The 21296-nt window shown below is 40.9% G+C and overlaps 1 protein-coding gene across 1 annotated transcript in view; it reads right to left on the bottom strand.

The window, feature by feature from the left end:
- Positions 1–21296, bottom strand: part of SVEP1 (sushi, von Willebrand factor type A, EGF and pentraxin domain containing 1) — a 140417-nt gene that overhangs the window by 107460 nt on the left and 11661 nt on the right. Inside the window, exons 2-3 of the mRNA XM_044428126.1 lie at positions 19821–20076; positions 17959–18135 (exon numbers count right to left, since the gene is read on the bottom strand). Coding sequence (XP_044284061.1) covers positions 17959–18135; positions 19821–19908 — 265 coding nt within the window. The 5' untranslated portion in view covers positions 19909–20076. The remainder of the gene's footprint in view (positions 1–17958; positions 18136–19820; positions 20077–21296) is intronic.

Genomic DNA, 21296 nt, shown 5'->3' with positions numbered 1-21296 from the left:
ACCAGGGCTTACACAGCCCTCTTTCTCTCTAATTTGTCCTCACAACAACCCCATGAGGCAGTGTAGGTTGAAAGTCACTGGAGACTAGAACCAGAATCTCCCAAGTGTCAGTCCAACATTCTAACCACTATACCACACTGGTTGAAGACATGACCAGTAGTCAAATACGGACCATGTTAAGAACCTTCCGGAAGAGTACAAATCTTCATGCTTAGGTTGTTAGTTCCTGGAACCTTGCCTAATATTTTGCTTAGGTTTTGGCAAGCGTACTGTTCATCATCCCCACTTCCACCTCAGCATTGCAGAGTATAATTAATTAACTGCAATTTTTGATCATTCAATAACCAAAATTCTCCTAAATGTGTAATAGCCAAATATAAAACAGAAACAATAAACAAGGATAAAAAGTAGCATGTCAAGCAATCAGAACGGCCAAAACAATATGGCCCATAAAACCAAAATATATCCAGCAATAACATAGAACAATGCCAACACCTAAATATGCTAAAATAATGTTTGTGATGGCTGGGAGAATGAAAAGCGTTCTATCTAGTCCTGAAAAGTTTAGAAAATACGTATCAGGCATTCCGTACATGGGCGCCACCACTAAAAAGGCTCTCTCACCTAGCCATCCATCTCACTCCATTTAATGAACTCATTTCATCCCATAGAGGAGCAAAGGCAAAATCAGTCCTAAAGCCAAACTGAGATGGATCTAGAAAGTCAGCTTCACCCAAGAATTCTTGGAATTTATGATTGACTATTTATTTGAGCACCTTGCCGAGGAAGGGAGTTTAGTAATCAGCCTATAGCAGTTATTGTTTTTGATGCTTTATTATTGTTATTACACTGTAAATATCTTCTGGGTCCACGCTAGCTTTCTTCTTGGAATGACCTGATCCCACCTCTTTTAAAGAAGTTGGTCCCTCCCTATCTTGCAAAACTCAGCCAGACATCTCCTTCCTATTATTTTTCAGCAGAACTCCTATTTTTAGCTGATTCACTAGTTCTGCAGCCAGAATGACAACTGCAATGCAGAACTGCATATGGAATACATCCCAAGAGGAACCCGCAACTCTTGCTGAGGCTTCCTTTGCTGAATTCTCTTTGTCCTTCCTACTTAATTTGAAGTGGCACATCCCCCACTTTTAGCTGTAAAAGTTTCTGGTTTCATTCTGAAAAAGACAGGTTCTTATACTACACTGGATCAAGGGAGTAATTCATTAAAGAGGACAAGAATATACTCCCATCATCATGAGTGTTCACTAAGTCACTCTAGAAATATGCTTGAAAAGTTATACAAATTTGAAAAAAGTCTCTCTCCTTCTTAATCTATCATTCTCTATACATGACACACACTACAAAGAAATTACAAAAATATGCAAGTGACTGGATCTAGCTAAGTATTTGATATATAGGTCTTCTAAAGAAATTGCAAATGAAACATCTATCATGTCTACAAGGATCAAGAAAGATTTGTGCTAAATCCCAGAATGTGCTAGAACTTGTGAATATTTCCTGTTATAACCAACAAGTGCTCCGCATGTATTTGAGAAGCAGCTACGTTTTCATCTTTTAACCTATTTACGGAAAAAAAACTTTCAACTTACAAACTACAGGCAGATGTTCAGAACACACTTTTGTATGGTTCTACTGGAAAGAGCTGTTATTTGGTGTCCATTTGAAGCAGTCTACAGAAGAAATGTCCAAAATATTAGGCGAGCAGTAAGCAACTTGTTGTGTTCTAGATCTTTTGACATACAATTCCCATCATCCCTAGCCACCACAGAAGTGGCAGGGAATTCTGAGAACGGTAGGACAAAATATCTGCAAGGTCAAAAGTAGCCTGCCCCAATATAGCATGACTGAAAATTCAAGATACAATCCTGATAGTCTACTCAAAAGTGTGTGCCCTTTAGCTTAATGGGGCTTATTCCAAGAGACTGTTTATGGGATTGCACTTCAAACTGGAGTCATCCTGGGGGCCCACAGGGACATAAGAGCTGGATACAGTATTATTCACCTCCTTCAATAAGGAAGTTTTCACATAAGTTCAATTATTATGACACCCACTCTTGTGTGTGGCACTCTGTGTAGTGCTTTCAAGTTAAAATCTATAACTAGCTATAAACCTATAATAAAGAACAACTTTTAAAAACTCCTTTTTGAATTAATTAATTAATTAAAAGCTTTTCTAGCCTGTTCCCTACAGAACATCTCGGATGGCTTACAATAAATAGAACAGCCCCATAGCATCTGACCATGATATACTAAAACCCCAATTAAAATTAATTAAACTTTAAAATAACAGGAAAATAAAAAGTTTTTTGCCTGACACTGAAAAGAATATAATGTCAGTGCCAGACAAACCTCTGTGGGGAGTGTACTCCAAGAGTCTACTCCAATAGTTCGGGTGCCACCACAGAGAAGGCCCTCCGCCAGGTACTCTCCCTCTTAATCTCCTTCAAGGAGGGCTCTTGGAGTAGGGTCTCCACCCAGGGCCGTCTTAATGCATGGACCTGATAGGCACTTGCCCGTGGGCCCCATCCTAATCTGTGTATGTTAACCCTTGGAAAATTGGAAAACTTCCAAAATTAACAGTAATTGTAGTTGTCGGAGGGGCCCCAGTACACTGCTTTGCCCAGGGCCCATAGTGCTGTTAAGACGGCCCTGCCTCCACTTCAGATCTCAAGGGGCAGGAGGGCACATAGGAAAGAAGGAGCTCCTTCAGGTATCCCGGACCCAAGCCTTTTAGGGCTTTATAGGTCATAACCAGCACCTTAAATTGGGCCCGGACTTCAACTGGTAGCCAGTGTAACCGGTAGAAGACTGGTGTTATACGTGAAAACTGGCTGGCCCCTGTTAACGTCCTGGCAGCTCTATTTTGAACCAACTGAAGTATCTGGACCATATTCAAGGGCAGCCCCATGTAGAGTGTGTTACAGTAATCCAACCAGGAAGTACCAGAGTGTGGGTCACTGTTGCCAGGCAATGCTCATCCAGGTAAGGACGCAGCCAAAGCTGCAGGAAAGTGCTCCTCGCCACTGCTGCCACCTGAGCCTCCAGGGACAGCTCTGAGTCGAGGAGCACTCCCAAAATGTGAACCCTGTCCTTTAGAGGGAGTGTAACCACTTTCAGGACAGGGCTAAAATCACTTACCTGAAAACCTGAACCGCCCACCAAAAGGACCTCCATCTTATCTGGATTAAGTCTCAATTTACTGGCCCTCATCCAGGCTATTACCTCCGCCAGGCACCAGTTCAGGACAGCCACTGCCTCACCTGGACTAGATGTAAAAGAGAGGTAGAGCTGGGTGTCATCAGTGTACTGATGACTCAGCAGCCCAAACCTCCGGATGACCTCTCCCAGTGGTTTCATGTAGATGTTAAAAAGCATGTTAAAAAGTATAGCTCTACTGAAGTGGCAACTGGTTATTATGGATAGAATGCTACAATGATGTTCCTTGAATGGAGTAATTTCATTTTCTGGAAGCATTTAAACTAAGATTATGTACAATGCTTAATCCTAAGTACTGCCATGTTGTAACTGATGTGTAAGAAATACTGTATATAATATATGGGCAGTATCTAATGCTGCCCAAACACCAGTGGGACCTACTGCTTGGCACTTCTAACAAGAACCAGAAACGAGGAAAGATGCTCATTTGCTGATCATCGTAGGGTACGTTTTATGAAGCACTTACATCCTTGTTGCTCAAAAAGTTGGCTCCACTTGCACAGTGAAACCAGAAGAACTACAGCAGCCCTGATGAATACTAGCCCATGAAACTCTGAGCTGCTTCTAGGGCTTGGCTCTGTGAGCTGGGGTTCTTTTTGTTCTCATTGCCCTGGTAATATTGCAATGTACGAGTACCTACAAAATGTACCAAGGAAAGATGAAGGTGGCTACATCATTGTTGTCACAGAGTAAAGTATGGTGTTGAGAAGTTAACAGGCCAGCTGGCCAGCTGAGAAGAGCAATTGAACACCTTAATTCTGTTCTCTTTTCTGTTTCTTCTCCCAACTGTTTGGTTCCTAGAAGATTCACCAGCTTCTCGTCTGCTGTTGCTGAACGCAAGGTTGGTCCTCACTAGGATCTGTATCATCCTTGATTTGAGTGTGAATGAAAGGGCCAACCTGGGCTATATTACTATGACTTGGGGAACTGAGGGCAGCTTATTTCTGCAACAGCTAGTTTCCTCTGAATACTTGGTATAGAACAAACACAGGTCTGGGGATCAGGGGATTTGGTGTTGTGTACTGAATGCTCTTTCTGAGTGCCAACCTTATGCCTGTAAGTCTTGTCTCAGACACCTGGGATACACTGGGGAACTACCAACTCTACTGCTAATCAGTCTCCTTGCCTGAACTATGAAGATGGTCAGAGATGACTATTTGGTAAAATCTCAACACTGATGCCAACAACAACAGATCCAGGGCTCCATAGTCACTATGACAGTCATAAGGGTTACAAACATATCTTCACCTAACATGTAGGAGGGCAGACTCTTGATTCAATTTTCTCAACTGGACATCTATCCCATGCCATTTTCAGTGAGGTTTACACTTCCAGCCACCTATTAAAATAGTCCATCCCTGAAGGCTAGTTCTGAATTCTGAAGGTTCAGGAGGACCTTGGGGTGCCCCTTTCAAAGCCCTGGTAGTTTTGCGAGATATGGAGATGAGTCAGGTCATTGACATGCTTGCACTAGTTTCTTGGTATACACCTGAACAAAAGTAATAAAATGAGATGGGAGACAACTAGAATATCTGTGAAGAAAGACTAGTGCAGAACCCAGTCAAATGCAGATCATTGTGCAGAGTAATGTTAATCAGTGGAACATTCCTGAGTGGTTACCAGCCTACTGCAATCTGGCTGAGATAAAAAATAAGGTGGCTAAGAGAAGTTTGAGACTATAATAAGAAAATTTCCTGCTTCCACCTGAAGATTAATTTATTTGCCCTGGTCATGATTTAAAACGCTTGTCCTAGTTGATTCTAAACTCTACGTACCATTTGGTCAACCAGTTGATGCAAAAACAGGGCAAATCAGGGTACTTGATGCACCATCAACTTTCCTAAAGTTTGGGTAATATTTTGCTTCTGAACTTTAACTTTGTTGAAGTCATTTATTGTCTTGAAGAAAAATTAAGTTTCAACTCTCTATTTAGCAGAGACATTATTCTGATTTATTTTAATAGAATGCATTCCCATTTCATGTTAGCTTTAATTGTGAAATTTTAGAAGAGATGATAAATTTAGGAGTATGTTCCCATATAAATACAAATGGCAGAGGATTGAGAACACTAGTAATGTGTTTGGGTTATTGGACAGGATAAAATGGATTTAATAAGCAAATAAATAAACAAGATAGATTTCTTTCACAATATCTGAAAAACAAGTAGAATGATCATCCATTTACTTTCTATTCCCTGAATACACATGCTTTAGCTCTGTCAAGCTAACTTAAACCATCTGACCCTTGGCTTCTAAGTAAATAAATACTTTAAATGGCACATGTTCTCAAGTATTATGTCAGCTGTTTCATGCATGATGTGTCTCTAGTGCTTGAAAATTTTGGTTCAAAACAACATAAACACTGGTGCTGAGAAGCATATTTATGTAATCAAGGACATGCTAGCAAGGCTAGACATTCCACATCAAACTCATCAAGGTAATGACAACTTACTGGGAACTTGTCATATTTTAATGCTAAATTATTTAGTGGGGCAAATATTAAATGCACAGCATTTGCGAATGCACATTAACTATGAATGGAGGAAAGTGCCTTATGCTGAGTTCCTTGGTCCAGTATTCCTGACATAGAGTGGAGATGCTCTCCAGTGTTTCCAACAGGAAATTCTCCAGCCCTACCTGGAAATGTCAGGAGTTGAGTTTGGGACTTTCTACATGCAAAGCATGTTCTGAAAATGAGTTTCAGTCCTTCCCTCAACTACATTACTTTTTTATTGTAGGTGAAAGGCATTTTAGGAAACAATTGGCATACAGCTGGTTTTTTCCCCCACAGTAGGTTTTGCAATGAAGAAGAAATAGTGCCAAGGACATTAGATGACAGGAAAAAGAAGTAAAAATATATCACACATTAGTGATCCCTTACTGTCATGAAGCTAGAAGTGCTGATTAGATTGCATTTGGAATCCTGAGAGCTGGATTCTAAATAGAAGGAATAATAAGGGCTCTAACCACATCTGATTACTCTCCTCTTAGCTGTTTTTCTGGAATTGCCTTGCATTTTCACTTGCTAGTCACATTGCACAAAGCAGCCATGTAATGCTGTAGTTATCCCATTGTGTTTCAGTATTTTTTGGGTAATCTTTCCATTTTTTGCCAACAGGGTTTCTTTTGTGGTGAAGTGCAATGACAGCTTTAGCCAGTCGAATCTGGACAGGCCAAGACATTTTAAGGGCTTTCCTTTAAATGGAAAAAGAGAGAAATTCAGTCATTAAAGTCTCCCCTCAATGGGCAAAACTGAAATTAGGACAATTCAGAGGCTATTCCAAGGGGAAATCATTACTAATCTTGTAGTATGGATCAACATGGAAGCATAAAACATGCCAAACTCACAAAAGGGTGGTGGGGGGGGGGGAGTTCAAAAAGCATTTGAAAAGCCATTTGCTGGTATTCTAGCCAAGGCAAAAGATATTCCTGGATAATACAGTACTATATTAAGCCCTGCGTTGAACCTCCATTTTAATTCCAGTTACAGCTAATTGTTGAAACATAAATGTCTCAGATGTTCATCGCTAGTGCAGATGTGCTCCATCGGTGCTGGCTTCAGGTTTCTAAAGTCCTTGGGCCAGGCACTCCCAGTGAGCCCCCTGCCTTACTGTGTCTACCAACTCTGTTACCAGCTGCCCTTCTTCCCCCTCACCTTTCTCAAGATTGCTACCGCCTATTTGAAAGGGAGAAAGCCAGAGTGCAATCAGGCCTTGACTTCCTTCTTACCATCCTCATGACTGGTCTGGACCAGAGCAATTAGGCTGTAGTGGTGAAAATGAAGAACATGTCTAGGGGGTCACTTGTCTCTGGGCTCCTGCCAGAACGTGGGCCCTTTGCCAATGCCCGAGTATTTCTACCCTTGTCCCTAATCCTGATCTCAGTGTTGGAAAAAAAGGGTTGCAGGAAATTTCAGGGGCCTCTCATAAGATAGCATTGCAGATATATGGAGTTATCAACTGCTGGAGGAGGCAGAGTGAATTTCCTGCTTCTTTATTCCTCCACCCCACCCCATGGCCACAGCTTATTCCTACATCATGAAATAACACATGTGGTCCAGCAGTGATATGCTTTTGGGTATGAAATCTCTTTGTCCTGCTGGATTATTCAACTTTCTTTCTGAGGCTATTGTTCCTTCAAGACTAATATATCTAGAAAAATGGAAGACCAAGAACCTACATGCTTTATATACAATGTAGGAATGTCTTTCCTTATCAAATGTTAATTCAAACGGGTTCTTTGAAACTGGTATTTACAACTTCCTACTCAGTGACATTAAATCACAAACCTGTTTCTAATCTACATTAGCTTCCCATTTGTGGTGCTGAGTTTACTAAAAATAATATTTTTATGCTATAAATATGCCATAATTCCAGAACACTGCTACTCTGCTTTTGGATAAACCTGAAGTTAGACAGTATAAGTGTTCAGAGTGTCATCAGTTGATAGTGAAAACAGATTTTCCATAATGACTGCTAATGGTCAAGTGCTGACAGAGAAAGGCGCCTGAACTCACACCTACACAACGGAAGTGTCTGCCAGGAGGATGTGTATGCCAAGAGAACAAAAATAATGCCTAGCTAGAGAAAGGAAAGTGGGGAAAGAAACACTTCTATATGGTCCCCTTCCAAGAGATACTAGCACCAACTGAACATAGATATTGGTTTCTTTGTAAAAACAAAACAAAAAAAAGTTTAGTATAGAATTACTGCAAATCCCCTGTTGGCTTGTATCCAAAATGTAACTCATGCTATAAAGCAGTGGTTTTCAACCGCTGGTCCGTGGACCATTACTGGTCCACCAGCATTTCCTGCCCATCCATGAAAGAGTAGCTGTTGCGCATGCACATGACAGCCCATCCTGCTCACCAGGACCAGTGCAGGGCTCCCCACCACTTCCTTGGCCGAGCGGGATGGAGAGGCAGCAAAATGGGAGCCAGCTGGGAGCAGCACAGTGCCAGGTCTGCCTTCTGAGGCCTTTTCCTTTCTCTGCTGCCTTTTCTCCTGGGAAGGGAAATGCTGAGGCGGGATTGTTTTGAGAATGCTTTCTCAGCCAGTCTGTGCTGGTGTGTAAAGGGGTTTGAGGTGGTGGGGGGGGGGTTCACTGTATTTCATTATGTAACATTGTGAATATTATTGTATTAAGTAACTTTGTTTGATTTTGTATTGCTCTGCTGTTGATATTGCATTTGAATTTGTATGAGCATAGATTGATTTATATTGATTTTGTATTTATATTGATTTTGTATTTTGCTATTGTAAATTTTTGATCAAGTATTCTTGAAAAGAAGCAACAGCAGATCTCACAGTAGCCTTATTTGAATTAGATACTGCTCTCTAGAAATTCAGTTGTGTTCAATTACATTTAATTTCAATATTTTATTCTTTTATTAGGATTTTTACTGCTCAGTTTCTGGTTATTTAGAGAATTTTATTTTTTGGTACTATATTACACAAAATACTATATTATGTAGATAATGCCGCAGTGGTCCCTGAAATAATTTTCCTATTTTTGCTGGTCCCCAACTGTAAAAAGGTTGAAAAGTAAAGGACTTCCTTGTAAGTGCTGTAAAGGACTGCCTTGGAACCTCTGACTGTTTGGCAATTCTTAAAAATTACATACCAAATAAGTGTAGTAATCAATGACTATGATTAACCATTTGATTAACTGGAGAGACATCCTTATTATGATTGCAGTTGTGTGTTTGTCCAATAAATAAAAGTAAACTAAGGTAACAAATATTTTCAAGTTGTAATAATTGTAAAACGTCATTATTGTTGAAGGTGCTGTTGACTATTTGCTGAACAGTGAACAGCAGTGCTGTCCAAGAAATGTATAAAATGTTGCCTTGCAGCCAGTACACTTCCCATTCAAATCTCCTCTAACAGCAGAACATCTTTCCTTTAGATTTTTCTGTACCCACATCCAACAAGCTACGTTAGTGTGCTTGCATTTAAATAAGTCATGGGAATAAAGAGGTTTAAACCCAAGAATTCAAACATAGTGGGTCACCATACAGGACTGAGGCATGGTGTGCATATAACAACAAACTCGGTTTTGTTTTGTTTTTGAAGCCCTGGGTCATCATGAATGAACCAGTATGTTCACTCGCACTGCTTGGCTGCTTTCATGCCATCCTCAGGTTGTTTAAAATGACATCTGAATCTGGAAGTCTTGTTTGCCTCTCTTCTGACAAGCCACAAGTTGGAATCTAGAATTAATTGTATCTCTATCTCTCAAGCTGCAACCCTAGATTAATTTACCAAGAACTAAGCATACACAGGATTGTACTATTAAAGCCATGTTTACAAAAAGAAAAAGCTAAAACCAAGTCATGTAAACTTTGTTTTTCATTATTTCAGCTTGAAAATTCATCCTCTTTTTCACTCTTATTTTCAAAGAGCTCTTTCACTATCTATGTATTTCATTCACTAAACTGAGACTTCCTTATGGTTTGTGCTATACTATCTACAGAACATAAAAATAATACAGTTAGTTTGGGATGCTGGTTCATGTTTGCTGTTGTTATGTGCCATCAAGTCATCTCCAGCTGATGCCGACTCTATGAATGAAAGCCCTCCAAAATGTCTTGTCCTTGACAGCCCTTCTCAGTTCTCGTAAATTCAAGGCTGCGGCTTCCTTTAGGGAGTCAATCCATTTCATATTTGTTTTTCCTTTTTTCCTTCTACTTCCCCAAGCATGACTTTGTTCTCCAGGGAGTCTTGTCTTCTCATGATGTGTCCAAAGTATGGCAGCCTCAGTTCTGTCACATGTCAGCTCAGGCTTTTCACAACTCACTCCTCCAGCACCCCATTTCAAATGCAACCTTTTTCTTCACTGTCCAGCTTTCACACCCGTATGAGTGAACTGGGACTCAATAGCATGGATGGCTTTGGCCTTGGCCTCCAGTGAAACGTCCTTCATGTTTACTTGTAAATACAGACTGTTATAAATGTTGAGGTTTTTTTTCCCAGTCTTTCACTCCTTTAAACAATATGGAGCTACTTTGTGTGCAAGGCCAACCAAAACAATCCAAAACAAAGCAAAACAAAAAGCAGTTCTACAAAGCATGCATTTGACTATGATCACAGTTCGGTAACTAAGCTGAGTAGGATCACACTCCGATGGCAGAATCTGTTGCCGTCTTTCCTGCGATGTGCCGGTTCTTATGGAATGCTGTCTTGACAGTGCAGTTGAAACTTCCAGTTGCAGCACTGAATGCCTATTTTGGTCATGTGGAATTGGCTAAACGGTAATTTTATCAGGCTGCTCTAGCTGCTCAGGCTCGTGTTTCTAATCAGCCTTTCAGAAACCTTAGAGGGCTATAGGCATGTCGTCCCCTCTTAATCCCTCAAGTCTCAGCAAAGGAGCTGAGGTAACTTTTTGTGAACAAGGTGGCAACAATACCTGCCACCTTTCCAGCCAATGTTCCCTCTCCTGCCTCTTCCCTACCTTCCCAGTGGCTTGCTTTTATTGAGATCGCAGAGGACCAGGTGACCTGAATCATTCTCCTTGCTTGTCCTTCTGATCTCTTTCCTTCCTTTCTTTATACTTTTGTCCTGATCTTTCAACTCATCTTTTATTGACCTTTTAAGAAAGTACATGGTTCTTTGTCCACTGGCAGTTTTTCTTGGTCCTTTAAACAGGCTTTCCTTTGCCCATCGCTCTTGCATGCATTACCATCCCTGTTTCAGTACTCTCTCTCCTATCTAAACTCTGGAGAGGTATCCGTCTTCTCATGATTTCAGTGATTCTTTTCAATCAGGGTTTTAGGCTGGTCATTCAATGGAGATGGTGCCATCTCAGGTACAGAATGATGTCCTTGTGACTATGGCACAGTGCTGCAGGATTTTTTCAAGGCATTTGGTACCTTGGACAAGACACTTCTGGCCTGATCCATTAATTGTCACTGCTTTTTCTTGGCTTGATTCTCTCGTCAGATTATCCTTTTTTCTGTTTTTCTTGTACTGTTTCAGATCTTTTCCCTCTTATGGTTGGGATGCCCTAGGGGATCTGTCCTTGAACCTTTTCTTTTTTCCTTCCTATATCCTTCCATTGGGCTTTCTTTATTTTGGTTTCCAGTGTCAGGTTTATGCTGATGATACCCAAGTTTACCAGTTGATGGTGGAAAGGGCAGGAAATTGCTTAATGTAGATTTACTCATGGATGGCTGCTCAGTGCCTCACCCTGAGCATAGATAAAAGTGAAATCCCGATTTCATGACCTAATTGCTTCTCTTTCTTTGTCCTTTATACCTCCTCTCTTCTTCTTCTTCAAGGAACCCAGCTGGTCCTGATCCTGGTCCCTGTTGCTAGAAGACTGGGAGTCTTCTGCTGTACTCCTTAAGAGTACAGTGAGAATTCCCTTCTCATAAAGATATGTTGGCCTTGAAAGTTCCTGTTTCAGGTAAAGGCAGTTCCTTTGGTCACAGGTTTTCTAGGCTACTGCAACAATTTTTAGTAGGATTCCCTCTGTCTTTTGATTGTGGTTCAAAATAAAGCTGTTAGGACTGCTCTCAACCTTCCTCAACTTGCCCATATCGCCTGTCATCATAGGGTCTTGCATTGCTTATACTGAAGGACAGAGTTCATTATAAGGTTTTGGTCCTGGCCTTTAAGGACTTGTGCGTACAGCTACATTATCCAGCTTACTTTTCATCTCTTGTCCTAGTATGTTCCAGGCCAGTCCACGAGATCTAGCTGTACCCCAAGGATCACCGTGCCCCTCAGATCGCTTTCTGTGACCTTGACCTTCACTTGTGCAATTCCGTCTCCTTACCACTATGGTTAATCCAGTGTTTGGAAGAGTTTAATAAGGGTCTGAAAACTTTTCTGTTTGAGTTATTTGAGGTTCAGTACACTGGTTTGTGTGTTTATATGGGTTTTATGTAAGGTTAATTCTTACACTGTATATTAGTGAAGCCTGTCATTAGCTATACTTATGCAGTTATGTTGTACATTAAAGTGGTTATTGTAAATATTGTAGTAATGTGGTATTTTAAATTGTTGCTTTACTGTATTTTATGTGCAGCACTTTGAAAAAGTGCCATAATAATAATTGTTGTTATTATTATTGTTATTTATTTGTATCCCATCGATACCAAGGATCTCAAGATGGTACAAATTAAATATCAATTAAATATATAATAAGCCTATTCACACATCATGATTGTTCACAAGCTAAATATATCTGTGGGGGTTCTTGCATTGTGCTGGTACCTTTCTCAATGAGCAGCTTGCCATGGCTTGTCATTTGATCCCATGTGTTAGACAAATCTCTAAAGCCAGTCATGGGTTATTTGAGAGGTGTCTAACACTCAAATAAGACCTGCCCACCTGGGTTCACACAACAAGCTATGGCAAGCCAGATGCCTGTGGGTACCATGCAAAAACAGTACCTGACATAACAAGTCATGCCATGTGAACCAGTTCCATGTATCTCTTATGATAAAACCCGCAACATTTATTTACAAAGAGAAAAAGGCTTGGAGCAGCTTATACCCAAAGCCTTTGGACAGGGGGACAAGCAAATGTTCCTAAAGCCACTATTCAGGGGCTCCCTGTACTAGGGAAAGGAACAGGCCCAAGCACCTCTCTCCCACATAACATATTCCACACTATTGCATTTTGCTTACACAGCGCTATACCAACTGGAAACAAGGGATGCCATGCAAAAGTTAGCGAGAGGTCCTAACTGCCTGCTTCATCCTGCTCTAGAAAAGTCCCTTCCACAGATCAGGTGCACTTTTTAATCAATCAATCAAGCAAGCAAGCAAGCAAGCAAGCAAGCAAGCAAGCAAGCAAGCAAGGTAGCTACAGATTCTCTACAGACGCATGCTAAGTGGCAACGCAGGGCATGAGCACAGACACAGTGAGGCTGAGCCTCTTAAGAAATAGTCTGAGTCCAGGTCACGCGCCCACTAAGGAGGCTCCATGTGAGGGCATTTCTGCACGTTTCAGGGCTCTGGCTTGGCCTCCTTACCCAACCTCCATACCTGTGACTGGATCATTCCACTGCTTCCAGTGCCGAGGCACAGCACAGACAAGGCAGATGCAGAAGAAACACAGAAACTCACTCAGAAACACAGTGGGTGGGCTGCCCTGGAAGGGATCTGTTATTATCGCACAGTCTAGAAGTAAAACTTTCCAGGGTGTAAGACTTGGTGTGGTTCCATTTTTAAATTGGGGAGGGGGAATGATGTTCCTCAGCCATTAGAAATTTGGAAAAATCTTATCTAAAGCTTACTGTCTTCATAAAATGCCATCCACATAAACCATTCTTGCACCCATAAAATTTCTGTACACCCACTTAAATGGCCTCATTAAATTGTACTCAGATACTCAACCATAAACAAAAGAATCCTTAGTAAATCAAAGTAAGGAAGGGGAAATCAAAGGTTTACATCAAAGCACAGAACAATATTAAATATAACCAAAGTTCCATTTTCTGTCCAAAGTACCATGTATTTAATGATACAGTATAATTATCATCAGGAGATCAACATTCACTGGCGTATATAATGGTTGCTGGGAATGAAAGACTATTACTAATTAACCTAGCCTACTTCTTCCCCATTTAATCTGGCAGAAGAAGAATTTCCTAGGAGGCTGAACTGGTCTTAGGACATATTGCATGCAATAGCATTGCAATGACTGCAACTTACCTTGCTCCATCACTACTGCAGTGGCTAAATCCGCCCCCCACTCTGCCCCCGGCTATAGTAGTTTTTCAGATAGGCAAACCACTGACAGAAAAAAGGTCCCTGTCTTCTTTTTTGGGGAAATATTCTAGAAGAGATAGCACAAAACCTGGTAAATTGAAACTGAATATTACAACTAGGGCTGCCCATTGTGCCAAAGCATTGCTTTTTCTCCAACTTTGGATTTTGGAAGTGTAATACTTGGGACCTCAAGCTATTTTGGAAAAGTTTTCCTATGAATTTGTTCCTTGGAATGGCCATCTGCCATGCCCATACTGGTCTTGGGCTATGCACCAGAGCAGGAAGACACTTGATGAGAACCAGGCTGTATTTAAAGCATGCTCGTTTTAGAAAAGCCAACAGGAAACAGAAATGTTCAACTATGCCATGATCAGTGAAGTACAAAGTGAACAGAAGAATGTTCAAATGACCAAAACCAGTCTTCAAAAACAGAGTCAACACACTGACATTTTTGCTTTACTGAAAGCAGTGAAAAGCTGCTTGGAAAGGCTGTTCAGGCACGGTAATAGTGTTGCTTAGGGAAAGATGTGCAATGTCATTTTGAAAGGCTGCCCAAAGAATTGTGATTGTGTGTGTTTAAAAAGGCAACCCCAGAACTGTGGCTGACTTACTGAGTGCAAAAGTTGCCTGGACAAGGTGCCCAAGAACTGCGACCAGGTCCAGTGGCGTATTGGAGCTAATGCTCACGAGGATGCAGCGATAAAACAGGGCATTGATGCCATCTGCTACCCCTCTTAAAATTCTCTGTGATTATTGCTGCTATTCTCAAAGCAGATAGGGGGAGGGGGGAAATGAATTAATTTTCCCAGCAGCTATATACAGTTGTGAGCGATCCTTGCTACAGTGAAAAGGGGTTGGGACAATAATATTATAAAAGCTTCTGCTGCTAGAGTTAGTTTCTTGATACAGATTGAAAGGGGAGACTTCCATGTTTGGCCTTCCCTTGCCCATACAACTATAAGGACTGTCACGATGAGCACCTACACTTCAAAATTTACCACCACACCACTGACAGTGCCCCTTCCAAACACATGAAGTAGCCTCTAGAGCAACTGAACAAACCTTCCAGATTATTATTTGTTTGTTTTTATGAGCAGGGAGGGAGAAAGGTACTTTTTTCATGTTTAGTGGTATGGCACTAATGCCAACTTGTACCTTTCTTCCTACCTGTTTGGCCTCAAACAACAACCAATTATCTAGACCTCCAGTTCCCATTCTCTGAAGCCTCACAGAGAAAGAGATCTGATTTTTAATCCACTTTTCATCATCCCCATCCTGGAAGAGGAGGGGAGATACTTCTTGCAATTTGCTGGCGAAGGCTGAATGACAGCTGGCCAGCTGGGTCCCATCTTATGGTCTCTCTGTCCCACTCCTTCCCCACTTCCTTCCACCTCCTCCACCATTATTCTGTTCATCTCCAGCATGGTTAGGATGCCCTCACTCTCCACAACCGGAGCAATAGCTGATAGCAGTGCAGCTTCCGCCCTTCAGGAAAAAGGGTCAAATATTCCACTGGGCTTGTGTCCAGCAAGTTCTTGGGTCTCAGCCACAGTCTATTAGCATACTTTGCAATAACAATAAAACTCAGTACCTGAAAACCAAAAGCAGCACTCTTACAATACCACCAGCCACTAAATTCCTTACTTTAAACTTGCCTGCAGCAGCACCCCCACCATCCAATAGTTTATTTATTTTCCTCCTTTGTAAAGGATGCATGTGGCCTTTCATCTCTGCCTTTCTTTCTTTTTTTAAGTAATGCAGTAAGATGTGAGAAAGATTAAGCCATATTTACAAGAAAAATGTAAGCCCTCAGGCCAAAAGTTTTGATTTGCGTGCACAGCTCAATGGAGTTCCCTCCACTAAGCACATGTGTAGCAGATGGCAGACCCTCATGTACATCCTATAATAGATGTCATCTTTTAAAAATTTGCTAATGTTTGTCATGATGTTCTTACCAAAAAGAGCCATGCAATGCCAAAACTCAGTCATAAAATTGTATGGTGTTATACCATGCATGCTCAAAACTAGATAATAAACACATAGGTTAAGTGTGCTAAACATAAAAATTAATGGGTTTTGCCTATTTATAGGCTCCAGTGAAGAACAGAGTCAAAATTTCATTTTACTTGTAAACTCTGATAAATGCATTAGAAAATTCAATTTGCATAAATCGGCCATCTTCACTGCAGAGCATAATCTAAGCCAGATGTGCTTGATTGTTATTGCCACTGGTGAAACAACTAAGCTTTTCAAAGATATTTGTGTAGCAAACACATTTTGCTAAGAAGCGCTCCAGGAATGCATTCCTAATTACACATATTTTTGTAAAGACTGTATGCAGTATCTGGCCAACATTCCAGGAAACTTTAGAATAATTCTATCAATTCTTACTGGCAAGAAAATAGAATATTACGATAGTATACACATCTTGTTCCGATTCTGATTGTTCTAAATCAAATCTAGAATTAATTTTCTAGTCAATACTGCCCCCACAACCATTTTTTTCCTTCACTGTCTGGTTCCCTCAGTCTTTTTAGATTATGGGATTATTTGTCCATATAGCCCAGAACTGTTTGCTCTAACTTATAGCAGCTTTCCAGAATCCCAGACAGTCAGATCACCTGCTCCCCAATCCTTTAACCTGGAGATGGCAAGGACTGAACCTGAGACATTCTCTCTATATAATATGCATGTTATATATATTACTTGTTCTATGTTCTCTTACTGAACTGTGGTCAAAAACCCAGGTTACTGTTCATCCAAAACACAAGAATGAGTAAATTAACACTGACTATATCTCCAAGAAAAAGAAAAAAGGAAAAAAAACCAGACCATCAATAGCTAAGCAAAGCAGAACCCAGCATTTTAGATGACTACCTAAGATGTTTATCATGCGGAGCCTCTTTGTCTGAGCATTGCTTGCCCTGGATAAGAAAAACCAAGGGGTTACCAAGCACTTGGCTGACTGAAATATAAAGGTTTGGACACAGTTCAGGACTTCCTCTGCTACTCCTTGCATGCTGTGTGCAAATAAAACTCTTACATCTGTTCATATACACTTATAGTACATCCTATACAAGTGAGCTAAATGGTCTCAGGAAACATAGGAAGAAGTTGGCCAAATACCAGCGGTTACCTTAACCAGGTGTAGATTGAAGCAGCCTGTTCCTGCAGGCAGGCAACCGATTCTCCTACAACCCTTGCCCCAAAGGGAGAGCTCCCCCAGAAAATTTCTGTATCTAGGACTAATGAGTCTCTTCCAGTTAGTGGCTCCGATCCCAAGCTCCTTCTTCCTCCAGCATGTACATGCCTTCACTCCTTCCCGCTCAGCGTGTTTCAAGGGAAGCATCACTCTGCCTGATCTCCATATTTGGTCCTGATTAATTTCCCAGCTTCAATCAGGATGTAGTTTGTGACAAGGCCCTTCAGAACGCCCACAGCCAATTGCCACATTTATCTCAGAAGCCACCAAACCTTTGCCATTTTTTTCTGTTTTCCCTCAGCCCTTTTTTAAACCCTGATAATGCAGAGACAACATGTGCAGGGGGAGATGGTCGCCCAGGGAACCCAAAGGGGGTTTCCTAAATGGGGGGGGGGTTAAAAAGCCAACCCTAATGTCCCTATTTTGTGCAAAGAATTCCAACTGCAGTGGAAAAACAAGGCCATAGGGAATAGTTTTACTGTGTTGCTATGTAGATTCTTCCTTCCTATCAATCTTTTGCACTCATGACCTTGATCTTTTCCCTTAATTTCCTTTTTCTGTGCAATGGGCTGGAGCAGACAAGTGTGGTTCAATTGCATGATTTGCAGTCACTTACTGCTTACAGTCCGCTGTGCCTGCATCTCCCCTTGCTTGGCTCACCCATGGCTCCACCCCCCAGGCAGTTGTCCCACCCTCTGCCATCCCCACTGCCAGGGGCTCTAGGCTTTTCACATCTGCAGCCATCTGCTCTTGGATCCAGCTATCAGCAGTCATTAAAAAAGACACAGACAGACACTGACCTGTGCATTCATGTTGAAGCCCTTTGCCATAGTATCCTTTTTCGCAGATGCACTCGAATTGCCCTGTGTGGGTACCACATTTGCAGCTTGCCATGATATCACAGCAGTTTCCGCCCCCATCACAAAGATAGGAGCAATGGGATATGTCCTCTTGAATGTAACTACCAGAAGGAAGATCTGTAATCAGGGGTATTCGGAGATGGTCCCAAATAAATAAAGAGTACACAAATAGGTTAGAGATAATAAATACAGTTCTGTAATAATAATAACTACAAATAATACCTACAGTTCAAAGAGTTAAAAAATTAAGCAACTTTCTTCAAGTGCAAAAATAAGCCAAGTCCTAAGAATTCATTTTAAAATTCTATTCATGTATCTTTTGCTACTCTTGATAAGACAATTTTTCCCTTGGCTGCTAAACGCATGAATTTTGGGGGACAAGAGAGATTGTTCCATTTCCCAGTAATAACCAGGATCCATGGATACATTTCCTCAGCCTTGAGAGACAGTACCTGTGAGTTACTGTCTAAGGATCTCATCCACTCGGTGATTTATCCTTTGCAATGAATGGGAGCTGTGGAAGAACACTCTTTTACAGCTATTATTTATTCCCAAACAGTTTGTGTGTGTGTGGGGGGGGGGAGTTCAATTTTTGTGCCCTAAAACAACAGATTTTCCCTGCCTTCCTTTGTTCCATTCCTCTAATTAAATATAATATTTTGTACATTTTGGAAACACAGAAAAAACTTGTTGGCAGTTGCACTCTTTATTGGAATAAAGAGGAAACCTTTCTGACCTGATGAATGTATTACATTACCTGTTTTGGGTATCTAACTTGAGGTCCTTACTTAATAGTGCCTAGTTTGCCAGTTCTCAAAACTGGCCCAAATCGGCATTTAAAATATCAGTTTAGAAGACATTATCCAATTCAAAGAAAGTGTGATACACCTTTGTCACATCACAAGGATGATCATTTTCTGGCAAAGAACAGAATGTATGTTTGTATGTGTTTATATGTGAAATAGCCTGGACTACTCATGGGGTTTTAGATTTTGCACAAAGACGTCAAGGGACACATTCTGATGCTCTTACCCAGTAAATGTATCAGACAAAGCCCATGGTAGAGATTGGTTCAAAAGGAATTTCACAGGCAGTGATACAAACTTCTGTGACTTGGTCATGATTTTAATTGTCTTTGAGAAAATCCCAAGAGACCTCTTCATTTGTCTGTTTTTATAAAACACAATTCCAGACCTGGTAATTCCAACCCACCTCCCAAAGACTCAAATCTTAATTAACCTCATGCAGATGTTCATTTCATGTAGAAGTGAATGTGTGTGTGTGCATGTGCGGGGGGACCTCATATCTACTGTCCCAACCCCTGATCTCTATACGTTCAAGGTGCTATTGGCACAAGAGCCTAAACACACATTCACCCAAATGAAAGACGATGTCATGGCTCAGGTGTAGACATACAGACCTCTGCGCAAACAGCATCCTGAACATGGGAAGAGTACCGGCCAGGACCAGAAAGCATGTTGCTGATCCTGCCCACATGTGTACACACATACAGTGAATACCTGCATGGGGTTTCCAGGAAAAGCCCTTAATTTTCTAATTCACTATAATCACCTTATTCTGAAAACAATTGGAATGATGTTTAGAGACCTTGCAATTCATTTCAGCCACCCTCCATTTGTAGGCCTAAGAGAAGAATTTCCTCCAGTGCCTTGATGATCAGTTATTCAAAAAATTAATTCAGGATCTCATGGTAAATCTATAATTCAAATGAGTAATATTACGTAATAATAGAATATCAATGCATGGGATTGTTCCACAGAAAGTAGAACTAGAGGTAATACCTTCATGAAGGGCTCTGCGAGCTAAAGCTTCAAACTCTGCAAAACTGTGGAGCAAATAACAATGTTCTTCCTTTGGATGGGAAGCCATATCGTTCAGCTCTCGGATGTTGCCTTGCCATATCCCAAATGTGAAGATCTCTACTCCAAATTCACGCAAGGAGGCTGCAATAGGCCTGGGGTCTCCTCCATTGGAATAGCCATCCGTTATAAGGAATATCACCTTGGTAGCATTTGCTCGGGAGTGAAGCAGTATTTGCTACAAGAAGGAAAAAATAACCACAATTCAAGCCAAGAACTAGCAAGCTGATGATCTGTTCATGGTCTTCTCGGCCAGAATTAACTCCCTTTACTCTCACTATTTAACCTATTTCAACTTTTTGCAGGACCACCCAGAATTAACACCATAAAAATCAACAATCTTTCAGCAGACAGTGTGATTCAAAAGCCAAAGACTGATTCACAGCACAAACACTCAGATTCAGCTGCAATACAGATGTTGTGGGTTTGTCATCCAGGTCCAAATGAAGTCAACTGAATTATACAGATGCCGACTGAGCTATATCTGCCCTTTGATCAACTGTCCCACATCGTAGGAAATTCCTTGATATAATACGTGTAATTGAAAGTCCATATTGCAAATCCTTGACTGATGCATGCATCTGTAAAATCATCCAGGAATCATACAATGCTAAACACAGGAAATATACCAAGGCAAGAGAACCAAAACTCATAAAATAAATATAGATAGGTTAAGAGATATGATGACAATAAACCTGTTTGTACAAGCTTACATCTAAACTAAGGGCATGAGTCAACGTTGCATATGAATATGGGTTGTTGAAACTTTCTCCTGCCTGCCTCTTACCTCCCTGCAGCTTCTGCCTCAGCACCATGTGCCTTTCCTCCACTCTGGAATGGGGATGCTGAAGGAAACAACACTGTGAACACTGCAGCTGAAACTACTGTGTCCAAGGCATACGCTGCAGAAGCAAGAACTTGGGTACCATGTACTTCATCCTCATTGACACAGACTGATATCATATTAGAAAAAGCTCACCAAAGTACAGAATATTTTACCTCCTTTGTTATTCCTTTCTGCTAACAAAAAGCCTGATATCTCCCAATAATCATGGAATGATTGTATCCTCTTACAGAATTTTTCTTTCCAAATAAGAGAACTAATGTAGATACTCAGTGACCTCTATTCTTTGGTACATACTTAGACTACTGTACTGATGCATGCAAACAAGACATTTGCAGTAACTCAAAACTGGTTTGGGCTTTCAGAATGATTCTTTCTATAATTATTCTTTGTTTGGAAGTATGTGGAATCTAGCAGTACAATTTTCTCCATTCGTACTCAGAGGCAAGTTCCATTGTGTTCAACAGGATCCACGTCTAAGATTGTTCATAAGGTGGGTTTTGTAAAGGGAAAATATCCAGTGTAGTGAATGGCACTCCATTTATGGCTCTATA

Source organism: Varanus komodoensis, unplaced genomic scaffold (assembly GCF_004798865.1).
Source record: "Varanus komodoensis strain SLA01 unplaced genomic scaffold, ASM479886v1 scaffold19, whole genome shotgun sequence".
In the NCBI taxonomy this organism is placed as follows: domain Eukaryota; kingdom Metazoa; phylum Chordata; class Lepidosauria; order Squamata; family Varanidae; genus Varanus; species Varanus komodoensis.
This window is presented reverse-complemented; position numbering and strand designations above follow the sequence as displayed.